At 35.8% G+C, this 13,933-nt stretch overlaps 1 protein-coding gene across 4 annotated transcripts in view; it reads right to left on the minus strand.

The window, feature by feature from the left end:
* Positions 1-13,933, minus strand: part of SCEL (sciellin) — a 252,536-nt gene that overhangs the window by 31,916 nt on the left and 206,687 nt on the right. For all 4 annotated transcript variants that reach the window (XM_054701462.1, XM_054701464.1, XM_054701463.1 and 1 more), the window contains 8 exons: positions 10,967-11,011; positions 9,561-9,620; positions 9,200-9,259; positions 8,455-8,514; positions 7,209-7,268; positions 4,982-5,041; positions 2,328-2,387; positions 1,809-1,868 (listed from right to left, as the gene is read on the minus strand). In XM_054701462.1, coding sequence (XP_054557437.1) covers positions 1,809-1,868; positions 2,328-2,387; positions 4,982-5,041; positions 7,209-7,268; positions 8,455-8,514; positions 9,200-9,259; positions 9,561-9,620; positions 10,967-11,011 — 465 coding nt within the window. The remainder of the gene's footprint in view (positions 1-1,808; positions 1,869-2,327; positions 2,388-4,981; positions 5,042-7,208; positions 7,269-8,454; positions 8,515-9,199; positions 9,260-9,560; positions 9,621-10,966; positions 11,012-13,933) is intronic.

Raw genomic sequence — 13,933 nt, forward strand, 5'->3', positions numbered from 1 at the left:
TTAAAAAGAAGATAAAGGGGCCTCCCCTGGTGGCGCAGTGGTTGAGTGCTGGGCTGCGAATCTGCCCGCAGCCTCTGCAGCACCAGTTCCATCCCTGGCCACCCGCCAGGGTCCCACATGGTGAGCAGACCTCTCCTACTGCCCGCTGCTCCCCTCAGCAGTGTATTTCGTCAGTCTGCCTGTCCTGCTCCCTGCTCTGGCTCTGGTGAATTCTCTCACCCTCCCTCACTTCTGATTGTACCCAGTGCTTATATAAATAAATAAATAAATAAATAAATAAATAAATAAATAAAAGAAGATAAAAATTTTGCTATCTTTTATAGCAAACTGATGTTCAAACTAGCACAACACTAAATGTTGTGTTAAAGGTTCTTTGGCTAAATGTCTTTTTTGGTAAATTAACATGATATGCCTATAAGAAAATTCTATCTCTATAAGAGACCAATATTATTCTTTGTATTCTTTATTATTTCAATGAACTGAGTATAATTTCTTTAAAATTACCTTCCAATTTTAGGAACTGATTTGGTGGTAGACAGCAAGAGAAGGAATAAAAGATGGGGGAAAAGGAAGGGAAACATTTCTTCATATAAAAACTTTTAGACTGCTAAATTCTAGAAAACTGTTTTGGGGTAATGCTTTATCTCATAGGAGACCTGGTTCATTTTAGGAAAATTCTAAACATGCAACACAAGTACCATACTGATAAGATATTAAGAGTCATTCCTGTATATTAAGGAATTCTCTCTCTCCACTAAGGCACATGGTTAGGGATCCCTAAGCCAGGCCCTGAAAAGCAGGTTCCAACACAGCTGATTTGGGATCCCACTACTGGCCTTCTGTATAGTGGGACAGTGCATTTTATTGCATTTTCTAAGTTGAAAAAGAAAGAAAGAGGAGCGATGGAAGAGCTCCATAAACTTCACCCGTGGTTAATTCTGCTTGTGCTGGGAGCCACTTTCATGAGGTTGTCAAGACTTTGGTCACTTTAAAACATGGAAGAAAGGACCATATTTGTTAAAACAGAGATAACCTCAAAGGGTTGGCATGTCTCTGTGTTGACTATAAATACACATATATGAACCTCATTATAACTGTGTACAAATAATAACTGATGATTTCAGAAAAGTCATTATGTGCCAGACACATTTCTCAGTGACTTATATGATTTAATTCTCACATTAATCTTTTGATACAGGAAGTATTTTCACCACATTTCCACAGAGACAAAAGCTTAAACTGAGGAAGAATAAGTAATTTCTCACATAGCTAGTCAGTAGGACTAGAATTTAAAGCTAAAAATCTAACTCTCAAGAATGTATGTACTTTCCATGACACTGACTATCTTATTGGCACTTTGTAATTGAATTAATGGAAGTGACTAGGAGTATCTGGTTCAGTCTCCTTGCTTTGAGCATGCAAAAACCCAAGCCCAAACAGGGGAAGTGACCAGTCCATTCTGGATTTAGTGAAGTCACAGTCAGTCCTAGAGTCATATCTCTTTGATCTCATCTTGTTCTCATACCCCCACCCTGAACCATCCCTCTGCTCAAGAAAAATACTACAGTCAAGAAATAAAAGTCTTCTGTCCATCCTGGGAACACAACTGTGGCCCTAACTAGTCAAAGCCACCTCCATTGCATTAGAAGTCAGTGGACCAAAATCTTTAACATTTAGATTTGAGTAGTGGCAGTTGTATGACTTTTCTTAAATTATCATTGAGTTACTGTCAGTCTGCACAAATAGTAATTTAATTAGGTTTTGGCACATTGGTTAGTGTGAAACAAAGAAGAGTGTATTAATCTTACCCTTGCATACTCTTTCCTGGTCTTGGATTCATTTTGATGAGGTTATCAAGGTCTTTGGAACTTTAAACAATAGAGAAATAAAAACATATAAGTAATATATGGAACTAAATCAACAAATTATTTAAGTGAAAAGATATATGTGAGTAAGATGAATTTTTTTTTGAGAGAAAGCATTCCAGCCCATGCCCTTAATTTAAGACAGTAAAACTTTTTACCTCCATAAAAATCATTAATTGACTCAATTTTCCACATACCCTCAAAATAAAACCATAAAATTAGGGCAAGATTAAGGTTTTAAAAATCAAGTGACAAAGGTAAGGTATACCAGACACTGGATCCTTATAATTAAAAAAACATTCAGCTCAGGGTTGAAGGGACTTGTTCAAATGCACCCGAATGGAAAGTTGTGAGTACAGATTTTCTGGTTTCAGTCCCAAGGCTTTTTCAATGCAGTTTCTCAGATGAAAGTTACAAAATGATGCAAATGGGGAAGGAAGACAGATAAGACATAATCCTCACCCTGAGTCATTTCTGCTTACTTCAGGGGTCACTTTGATGAGATTTTCAAGGCTCTTACCCCTTTAAAACATAGAAGAAAGGATGAGATTCATGATAGATTAGCACCAAGTGGATAAAACTATTCATTAAGTCTCAAAAACAGTATAAACATTACCAAGATTATGCAAAGAAGTGAGGATTGTTAAAGGTCACTACGCAGACGCTTGTAGTGATTTATATATCTCTAAAATTTATTGAGACTCAAAGACAACAATCTTGGAGCAGTTGGCCACCAGTTAATACCACACAAGGACTCCATGGCCGTTTCAACTCATTTAATGCTGTGCTCTTAGCCTTTGCCAATGCACTAAATATTTTGTAAGTCTATATACACTTCTCATGGAACATTCCAGAAGGCACATCCTTTTCATATCAAACTCTAACCTTCTGTGGGACCTAAAATCAACTTTGGAGAATTCCCCTTTTGTCAAATGAGCACTGTTAGCACGCTTTCTATTCACAACACAGGATTAAGATAAATAGACCAATTTTTAAAAGTCCCTAATTTACAACCTGGTATCTGCCTCTGCTACTTATAACTGTATATTAAAACTACAAATTTTAACTAGATGTGTTAGCAGCAAAGAGTAAATAGATTAAAATCTACAGAGTACAGAAATATAAGATACACTTACTGTAATACAAAACTCTTCATAGTCTGAAAACCTGCCAGATTTTTTTTTTGTTGCCCTTCAGCATATTCTTCTTATGATTTGAATGGTATTTTGCTTTTCTTATGCATCTATACGTGATTTTTGCATACACAGCACCAGTCAGTGCTTCTCTGATCTACAGAGGATGCCAGATGGGTAAAGAATATACTAGGAAGTAGGTACTATACTCCATTTCTCCCAGCACTGTGGCTCTACTAAGACAGTGTCATGAAGTCTATGAAGTTGTGTCTACACACATCTAAGATACAGATTTTTAGATGCAATCAGATGTTGACTCAAGTTTTTACTTATATTTAGATGTCTGAGTATATATACATCCAAGCTAAAATCAACAACAAAAATTTGGAACTTTTTTCATGAAAATAATGAAACAATTAGAAACAGCTATTCTACCCCAGAATATTTCTCACTGATTTTTGTAATCCCTTGTTGATTGTTGTCTAAACAAAGTAGTCAAGTATTTGAGATGTGAATGCCCATGACTGAGGGGAAAATAATCCTAGATTTCTATAATATTTCCAGATTTGAGGACTCAAAAATTAACACAAAAGTAAATATTGCTTCTCCTGGCTTGTAATATGTACACACATATACCAATCTATGAAAAATAATAGGTGATGATTTGAAATAATAGCTTCAATAAAAATTAGAAAGAAAATCTTGATTTCCCCCCAAAAGTCAATATAAATTAAATATTTGAACAGTATCTAAATCATTAAGAAAACATAATTTAGCTGAGTATTATTACTAAAATAACTGTATCTACTATGGGCCAGTCAAGATAATATTATGACCCCTCTCTTACAGGGACACAGCTAGCCAGTGACAGAGTCAGAATTTGAAGTAAGGTCTTTCAGATTCCCTACTCACGTTCACTATTTCAGGTTACTCCCTGACACACCCAACCCAAGGAAATCAATCCTTCCTTCTCAGTCTGTTGGTTGCAAAATTGAGTCTGTAATTCAATGGATCGCTGCACCTCTGACCATGACTTGGAGTTAAAAACAGGACAGTCTGACAGTAAGCACAGCTTTCAGCTAGTCTAGCCCTTGCTCTGCTGACTGGGCCCGCAGGCATCAGTGACATATTTAGAATCAGCTAATAATATCATGTACCAAGTTAACCGAATCGAAAGGAGTTCAAAGAAAACCACATGGAATTATTTGGTACACTCTCTTCAGCAACATGCCAACAAGCTCAGTTTCAAATATATTCCATCTGCATTTTAAAAAATAAAAAGCAAGAAGACATAAGCTCTCCAGATTTAATTGACAGTTCATGGGTAGGACTACTCTTTCAACAAAGTATACTTTGCTGAGCATTCCATTCAATATATATCATATACATGCAATACAAATACACTACACATGGCCACACACACTTAATAATACCTACATGTACTATTTACACATCCACTTTTACCCTACTGAAACATAACACACATATACACATTGTGATGGTTAGCCTTGTGTGTCACTTGTCTGGGGCATGAGGTGCCCAGATATTTTATCAAACATTCTCCTCCCTAACATGGGTGGGCCCATCCAATCAGAAGAAGGCCTGAACAGAACAAAAAGGTTGAATTAAGAGGGGATTTTACCACTTGACAGCTTGACCTGAAACATCAATCACTTGCACTTTAATTTACACCACACATATGTACGTACACACATACAAAGAAATAAATCATTAAGCTCAATAGAGATAAGCCAATTCTCATTTAATTTCTCAAAATCTGCCTGGTACTAAACTTCACCCACAGTAAAATGCAAACGATCACTTCTGTATATTTTTTTGTATGGAATTACTTAAAACAATGTGTTTAGGGAAAAGAGCACTCAGTTTTGGTTTGAATTTTAATTTACTCTCCTGAATAAAAGTACTTAGAATTTCAATGAACTTATAAATGTCAAAGGAAAAAACAAACATTAAATGTCTTACCTCTTGATATTTTTGTTTATTTCAGGATTCACTTTAATATGTCCATTGAGGTCTTGTTTTCTTTGAATAAGGAAATGCATTTTAATGAATATTGTTAAAATAAAATATTATTGGAAAAGTTAAGAAGCAGTAAATACACAAGGTCTCTATCAACATAACTTTTAAAGCTTTAAATGCAATATATATTCTCTTACATCTTGATTCAAAGACCATTTAAATGGTGTCCTTGTTTGTTAAAAAGAAACACAATCTATTGTTTTATTCTCAAAATGCAGGAGATTATATAAAACTTGTTATTTAACAAAATCAGTTTTGCCCTCTGATAGTGTTAGAATCTTGTTAGAATATTCCAAATGGATGGCATAGAAGTAATAAAGTTCTATGTGAATCTACACAAAATACAAATTTTTGCTCAACAAGTCAGATATAACTACCTACTCTGTTTTTAAATAATAGTGGTATTAATAATAACAACTTAAAAGATATTATAAATAATAAGTAGAATATATACCCCCATATTAATTATTTCCACAACTCAAGTCTTTTAAAATATTAGATTATTATGAATTATAAACATTAAGAAAAAATAACTTGCATGGCAAGAACGTTAATAATTTACTTCTCAGAGGGCTACATACTCCACCCACTGAAATACATTGAGCAATACCAAAGGGAGCATAACCAGAACCCGAAGGGGGAAGTCGAGAATGGCAGAAGCGTTGTGATTAGGTGCTGCTGCCGTGTTAACACAGCGCTGATAAGAAGAAATACTGGAGGTGTCCTAACTCACAACATGTGTACCTGTACCTCCCCTGGGCTGACCTCTAAAATGACTGTCCTTCCAGAACTTGATTTACGAGAGTTTTGGTCAAGCCTCATTTGGTTCTCTTTCTCATTTTGAAGATTCATTTTGAAAAGGTTGGTATGAGTGTGTTTTCTTTAGACACAAATTCAGTTTAAGCACTCATCCCTAAAAATAAAGGCAGAAATCTAGAAGAGGCAGCTTATTGTTAACTACTAGAAAAATTTTTCCCAAAAAAGTGATTTTATTGGAACAAGGAAGGAAGATTGTGTGGCCCACCATCATAGTCTAATGCCATGCTAATAAAAGACGGTTATGAAATTAAAATGCCAAATGATTTACTATATTGATTGTCACAGAAGTCAGATTTAAAGACATAAAGACACTAATGAGTATTACTCTGTGGTATTGTCACATCTTTTGTGGTTCACTAGATAACATTATTAAGGTCTTTATCTCTTTTAAAAGAAACTTTGATCAGTTTCAAAGTAATACCATATTATTATATATAATATATAATTATAATTTTAATTTTATTAATTCAAGTTTTTGAAGAAAATTAATATATTGGTGTTAGATTTATTTTTATTATAAAAATTGCCGATAATAATATAGTTAAATTAATCTCCACAATTTCACTGACCTTTATGCAAATGTAAATTTAGAGAGACTACATTGTAGTCTTCAAAATGAAGATCAGAGGAGTAAGGTTTAGACACAGAAAAGAAAAGACAAAGCTATGACCCATCAATGTCACTGAGAAGATCACACAATTAATCTGGGAGCAAACAACCAAGATTCAGAAACTTCAAAGCATTTCTCAATCCTCTTCTATTTTTATCTGCCCTGGTGTTAGTTTTGATAACCATTTCCTCGAATCTTGACTTCATTGGAAAAAACATCAAAACCTTGTTTAAATTAGGTTACATACAATATTCTGTCAAATGTGTATAAACAAGAATGCCCACCCACTCCCCCCCCCCAAAATAAAACCCAACAATACTAGAATGTTCCTGAATGGGTGTCAGATATTTCCAGGGCCCAATGAACATAAAAGCTTTTGATGTCATTATCCTAAGCTTATCTATTCATTTCCACAGTAATAAACTAGTTAAAATCAGTATGGAAAAGCTGCTTCTCACTTTGTGACATTTCCTTTATATTTCTGAAATAAATATAAATTAGAATTCTTTAAAAATGATTAGGAAATTGTAGCATAAGATATTATGTAACAGGTTTTCCTACGTTCACTTTAAGGCGAGTTAAACTTGGGAACAACGTCTATTATATTCCTTTGTTGTGATCTCTGATAAATTTATAATTGCAACAGTTAATCTGTGATAAAGAAAGGCATACCATTCCAATTTCTAAGGGGTTTAAAGAGCTAACCTGAAAAATGCCTATTATTGTAAATGCTTTCCTTACCCTTTCTCATCCTTGTCAGTCCTTTGGTTAACTTTAATAAGATTTCCAAGGTCTTGGTTTCTTTGTAACATTGGGGTATAGGGAGGGGCAGAGAGACAGAGAAAGAGAGAGAGAGAGAGAGAAAGAGAGAGAGAGAGAGAGAAAATAATTCAATATTTTTTATGACAATAGCAAATTCCTCCAATCGGAATAAGATGTTAAGCAGTACCTAGAGTATTAGAATTCCTTAGAAATATTTAATTCAACTCATGCTATTGCAAAAATGCTGAAGAGATATGCTAGTGATACAGCCTAAGAGTAAGGTACTAATCATCACACACTTGTTACTGAATCAATTTAAAAGTAAAAGTTCTCTCTAGATTTAAGTTTTTGCTTTCATTGTCTTTTGAGGATGGATTGATAGAAAGATGAGTTTAACACATTTGTTGAGATACTGTCTACTTTAAGCATAAAATCTTTCAAGTCAGAGATGGAAATCAGATGATCAACATTTTAAATCTAAACACTTCAAAGATTTAGAGAAGCCATTTTTAATAAAAAGCTCAAGGTCATGAAGATACCTTGGAAAAGGAGAAATTACACTGAGGACTCTAGTATATAACATAAATTGATGGCAACCAATAAGTTTTTCACATGCCAATAAATTTAAACATATGCAAACCAATGCCTCTGTAGTCCAGATTCCAAATCATTTTGCTTTTCTCCTCTTTTCTAGCCTACAAAATGATTTGGTTGTGATATTCATCCTACTTCTCCTATTTTCTACCATATTTTGAGAATCATCCAAACTTCATTTCTTAAATATTTGGAATCTCATTATTGAAGTATTTGAATTCTTTAGAACTCATAAAACCAGAGTATTGACAGCGCTTTTCCACTTCAACTGTACCTCATTTGAAAAAAAAAATTCACCTGCAAAAATACTTGCACATTTACATTACATCAAGCAATATATATTTTTAGCAAGTATGCAGTATCTGTGGGACCATTACTGCCAACACTTTTCATTACATAGAGATGGTTAAGTGTTCTACAGCAGAGAGGGATGAAGATGCACCTGCTGAAGCTGACTTTGAAAAGGCTAGAATATCACTCTATGCACAGATTGGCACCCATAAATGGATTATAAAGATAACCAAGACAATAGAATAATTCTCATGTCACAAAGGCAAATTTAATGATTAACCAAAGACAAGTTAAAGAGTCAATTTGCAGAAAAAGTACTACAGGCCTTATAATTGCTTACCCTTTGTCATTCTTGATTGTTCTGGGATTTTCTCTAATGAAACTGCTGAGAGTTTGATTTCTTTCCACATGAAAAATAATATCAGTAATGTAAGTGAATTTTATAGTACATCAGTGTCAGTCTAGCACTATGAATTGACCTCTTAAATTCTATCAGTTCAGGTACTGATCATTCATTAATCCTTTCCAAAATAAATAAAAGCATGGCTCTAGGTCTGAGATATTTACAAATATATTTGATATATACTTATAAAGCAACTTCACCAAGAGTCCAACTGAAAACTGCCTGAGTATACTGTAAAGATTTTGGTGGTGAAGAGTTATGTTCCCAACACCAAATGTCTTATGATAGACACAACTGATTCCTAAACCAGCCTACATCCATTACTTGTAATATTATATTTCTTTCACTTTTAGATAAAAGTGAAAAGTCATATTTCTTTCACTTTTAGATTAAAAAAAGTAACCATGGAGATTATCTAGGTCATGCCCTTCATTTTATGAGATCTAGAAACAGGTCTTCAGAGGTCAGGTGACTTGCCCAGGGTCACCAAGATGATACAATGGGAACAGCCAGCACTAAAACATCTACCCATCTCCTGACCCTGACTGGGGACCTGAACCCCCAGCATGCCTGACCCTTGTGCTGAGCAGGAGGTCTCCCACAGGAAATGGGATGGAACACATTACAGAAATAGTCTAGGATATGATCAAAGAGGCCTGTGGGAGTCTTAACCAAATCTTACCCTTTTCCATCTTTGTCCATCCGGTAATTCAACAAGATGAGATTCTCAAGGCTTTTGGCTCTGTAAAACACAAAGAAATTCAAGTAGAAGACTACATATTGAAATAAAATTATATGGTATCTTGAAAGGTCAGATACAATAAACATTCTTCATGAATTGCTCATTTATTCATATTGAATGGAAGAGCAGAAATCCTTCTGGGCAATTATGTCTGAATTAAATGGATAATAGTGAGAGAGCTACCCCATCTGCTAGTATATTTTTATGCCAGAGGATACAACTTCCTTCCAGCTACTGTCTGAAAGAATAAAACCAGCAATCTGGGAAATCATATTTTCAAGTTAGAGACAGATGCACTTACCTTTTCTCTGTTTGCTCTGTCTTAGGATTTGCTCTGAAGAGACCATCAAGACCTTGATTTCTTGAAATACATTACATTGATAGAAAATATCATCAGTTAACAGATAGTTAACTCTATGGAAACATAGGCTACTTGACATCTAAAACAGGAAATAGAATTTATTCCAAACAAGTATTTTCATAGACTCAAAATTTAAATTGTGGTGGAACTTACCATATTGCATGTATAGCTACAAAGATAATAGATCTTAAAAGTTCTTATTACAAGAAAAAAATTGGTAACTCTATATGGCAATGGATGTCCTGGTGTTGAACATTTCACATATAATATAAATATCAAATCATTATGTTGTACAGCTAATATAATGTTATATGTCAATTATACCTCAATAAAAACAAATAAATAGCAATACCTTAGTGAAACATACAAACTGGGATCCACAAGCCATATGGGTCCACAAATGAGGTGTTTTAGATTCAAGGAGTGTTTTTTTTTTTTTCATGTGGGCCAATGTTTGCAAAGATTGCCATGACACTGAGAAACCTGGATTTCTGCCCAAAATATCCTGAAACACTGAGCTCAGATTCTCACGTGGCAATATTCAGCTGGATTTGAGAAACAGCTGGTCACTTTAGAAAGGGCATTCTCCCTGCTATGTTTCATACAGTCAGCCCTTTCATTTATTACATCTGGCTGGCCTCAGCAGGCCATGTTGTCTGTGACTCTGGATCTAATACCTCCTCTCTTAATAAGTGAGGAAACTGAAGAACAGGAAATATCAGTGAGTTGTTGATAGTCAATCATATATCAACAGATCATTATTGATAGGAAAGGGCATGAAAACCATATATCATGATCCTCAGATCAATTAACTCATTTGCCATTTCCTTGATTCTCCTCCGCTTTGGTGCCTGCCCATTGAGTATCTCAGCGTGCAAAGAAGCAGGGAGGCAGCTAAAATGGCACACGCCTCCAACACAAACTTCAAGTAATACAATTTTTAAATTATGTAATTATGAGTGATTCAAAATAAAGTCATAATGTTAACTAAGACAAAAGTGGGTTTTGTATTAATTAAACTAAAAGTATTCAGTGACCAAATCAAACTCAGTTTATATACTAGTGCCCTAGTATTTCAGCAAAAGAAATGTGGTCACTTATGTTACTGCCTGAATAAATAAGTGGAGAATGAAAATCAAAGACACTTTAATATTAGCATATTTAGACCTTAACAATCATTGATAATAATGATGAAATGATGATGATTTCTGTAAGCTTTTAACTCAAGATTTGGAGGAAACTTTTGACTTCACCACTCTGTGGGTCCTCATGTTCACGGACTGATAAAACTTAGAAATCACAATACAAAATTCAGTAACAAACAAATAGACATTAAAAAATCTTACCTACTCAAGCTTTTATTCATCATTATTATATTATCCAATTCTTCACTTTTGGAAGGAAAAAAAAATCTCACATCAGTAAAAGTTTAGCCAGAGTCAGACAGCTATTATTTCCCAATTCTCTGAAATAGATACTCCACCTTTATCATCGTCATCTTAAAATCCCGTTTATACTTCAAGACTCTCCTCACGCACCTTGTTCCCTAAGAAATCTTTCCCAATCCTTGAACTGAGTAGGGTCCCCTGAATTTTTGGAACCCTTGCAGCATTTTTTTTTTCCTCTCCTCTGAGGCATTACCACATGTCTCATGTTGATGCCCCTCTCTCCCAAAAGTACTCACAATCTAGAACTTTATTTTGTACTGAATCCTCCTTAGTCTTTAATTTAGTGTGTTTCATCCAGTCAATGATTAATACAGGTTTTTAACTGGATCGCTATCTTTGCATAATGTATTTGCACAAGGTAGTTTTTGGAACATTTGTTCATCAGAATGTCTGATTTTTTTTCTTGAGTTCCAGGCCTACCTCATTCCAGTTCAGCTGAATTTGTTATCTTGTTTCCATATTTGAGGACTGTAACTTTCTGACTATTTCCTCAGGAATGACCTGTTGAAGCTAAAGCTAAACTTCTAAAATATTCCTTAGAACCACATGAGCTCGGCTCTCTCACCCAAGAAGGCAGGCTCCCACATGGTTCTTGTTTCTGTTTGCTCCTCACAGCATGTTTTTTCTTCAACTTTTCTGTCCTCCTCCTTTGTCTTCATTTCTCTTACCTTCTTCATCCTGTTCTTTAGTTTACAAATTTTATTCCTCCTTTCTTCCTGCTCTAGAATCACACACAACCCACACTTTCTCAATGTTCCTCCTTCTTCTTGAGTCATGACTGGAATTGACCGGGGCACTATGAGGCCCAGAAACTCAGCAGTTACACATTCAGGTTCCCAAGTCAGGGATAATTGGATACCAATCCTAGATACACCACTTATGGTGGAAGATCCTCAGTGAGTTTACCTAACCTTTGCTGCCTCAATTCTTCTATCTGTAAAATAAGAATACTAATTATACCTACCTCAGAAAAGAATAAGCTAATAAATATGAAGTGTTCATCCTAATATCTAGCAAGCCATAAACTCTCAATTAAATTTAGTCATTGTAATAAACAGTTTTCCATCAGTATTAATTTTTTTCATTTAATCAACACTTACTATAGTTAACATATGAAATTGCATTTGGAGAGACCAAGATTTTGGCTCAGCCTTAAAGAGGTGTAGTCCCTGAGTCACTGTGTGCTTTGAAGACAATCTGGCATAAAGTAGCACCAGAATTGCTGCTGGGACTCTGACAGTCTCCTCTCAGAGACTCTGCAAACATTAGCAGTCATCATATAAATGAATCCTTTGGAGTAATCTTACATTGCATGGGGAGGATTGAAAGCTAATAGCAAATACAAAACACAAAAATTGACATACAAAAGCTGCTGACCCTGACAAAAATTAATTTTCTATCTTTGTGTGGGACGTCCACTATCTGGTCTTCAGACACAATGCTCCATTGTTGTCTCTTGCTTGAAATTCTACCTTCTGACTCTGAGGCTGAGTATCCTCAAGGGAAAAAGCAAACCTAAGAATCCTGTAAATCGCAGCCCAGACCTTTGTGACTGGCGTGAGTCACAGTGAGGAGATTACGGATTTGGGTTTGCTGCTGTTTATCACAAGAAAATTAGCATAAATCAGGAGAAGACACTCTGTGGGAAATAAAATAAAATGGAGATTGTATTCTGAATAAAGGAGTGAGCTTTTAAAATGACTTTAAATTGCTGAAAGCTTTGGATATTAAATGTCACCATTGCATTTGTGATAAACTAAATGCTCTTAGTCAGATAGGAATGAGGGTCCCTTTCCCAAAGGAGTATAACAAAGAGAAGCTGGGATAAATCAAGCTACTTCTAGTCTCATTGGATGGCCCACAGTAATGATACTCAGCTATGTCAATGTAACAGACATTTCCCCTGATCCCTGTCAAAGTAGTAGCTTCTCGGGCCTCCCCTGGTGGCACAGGCGGTTGAGTGCAGTGCTGTGAAGCAGTCCACAGCCTCTACAGCGCCGGTTCGATCCCAGCCAGCCGGCGAGGGTCCCACATGGTGCGGCAGACTTCTCCTGTCTCGCCCGCTGCTCCCCTCAGCAGCGTACTTTGTCAGTCTGCCTGTTCTGTTCTCCACTCTGTCTCTGGTGAATCCTCTCACCCTCCCGCGTATCTGGCCTGTACCCTGGTTCTTGTATAAATAAATAAACAAACAAACAAATAAATAAATAAATCTTAAAAAAAAAAGTAGTAGCTTCTCTCTGTGAAGAATATCTTTGGCACTGGAACTTGTCTGTTGTGGTTAGGGAGAGGGGACAGGAAAATTTAACTCAAATTTTCATTATTTTTCCTTGACTCATCTCAAACCATAATTTCCCTTCAATATCACTCACCTATCTCTCCCACAAACATCCTGATCACCTACCAAAAACTGTCCAGTCCCTAAAAGAATGAAATGGACTGTGGTGGATGACTACAGGTGCCTTGGTGAGGGGTGTGACCTGGTGACAGACATCTGAAGAGATGTGAGCCTACACCCCTAAAACATGTACAGTTAGGTAAACTGTTATGTTGTTAAAAAATAATGCAAGTATACAGGGCCTCCCTGGTGGGGCAGGTAGTTGAGCGCAGCACTGTGAAGCTGTCCGCAGCCTCTGCAGGCGTGTTCAAGCTGAGCTGGCCAGGGAAATACCCACATGGCATGGCAGACCTCTCCTATCTCACCCGCTGCTCCCCTCAGCAGTGTATTTCATCAGTCTGCCTGTTCTGTTCCCCATTCTGTCTCTGGTGAATCCTCTCACCCTCCTGTACATTTGGCCTGTATCCCAGTTCTTGTATAAATAAATAAATCTTTTTAAAAAATGCAAGTATAAATAATGAAATATTACC

The sequence above is a fragment of the Talpa occidentalis genome, unplaced genomic scaffold (assembly GCF_014898055.3).
Source record: "Talpa occidentalis isolate TD23 unplaced genomic scaffold, MPIMG_talOcc4v2.1 talOcc4.5, whole genome shotgun sequence".
NCBI classification, from domain to species: Eukaryota; Metazoa; Chordata; class Mammalia; order Eulipotyphla; family Talpidae; genus Talpa; species Talpa occidentalis.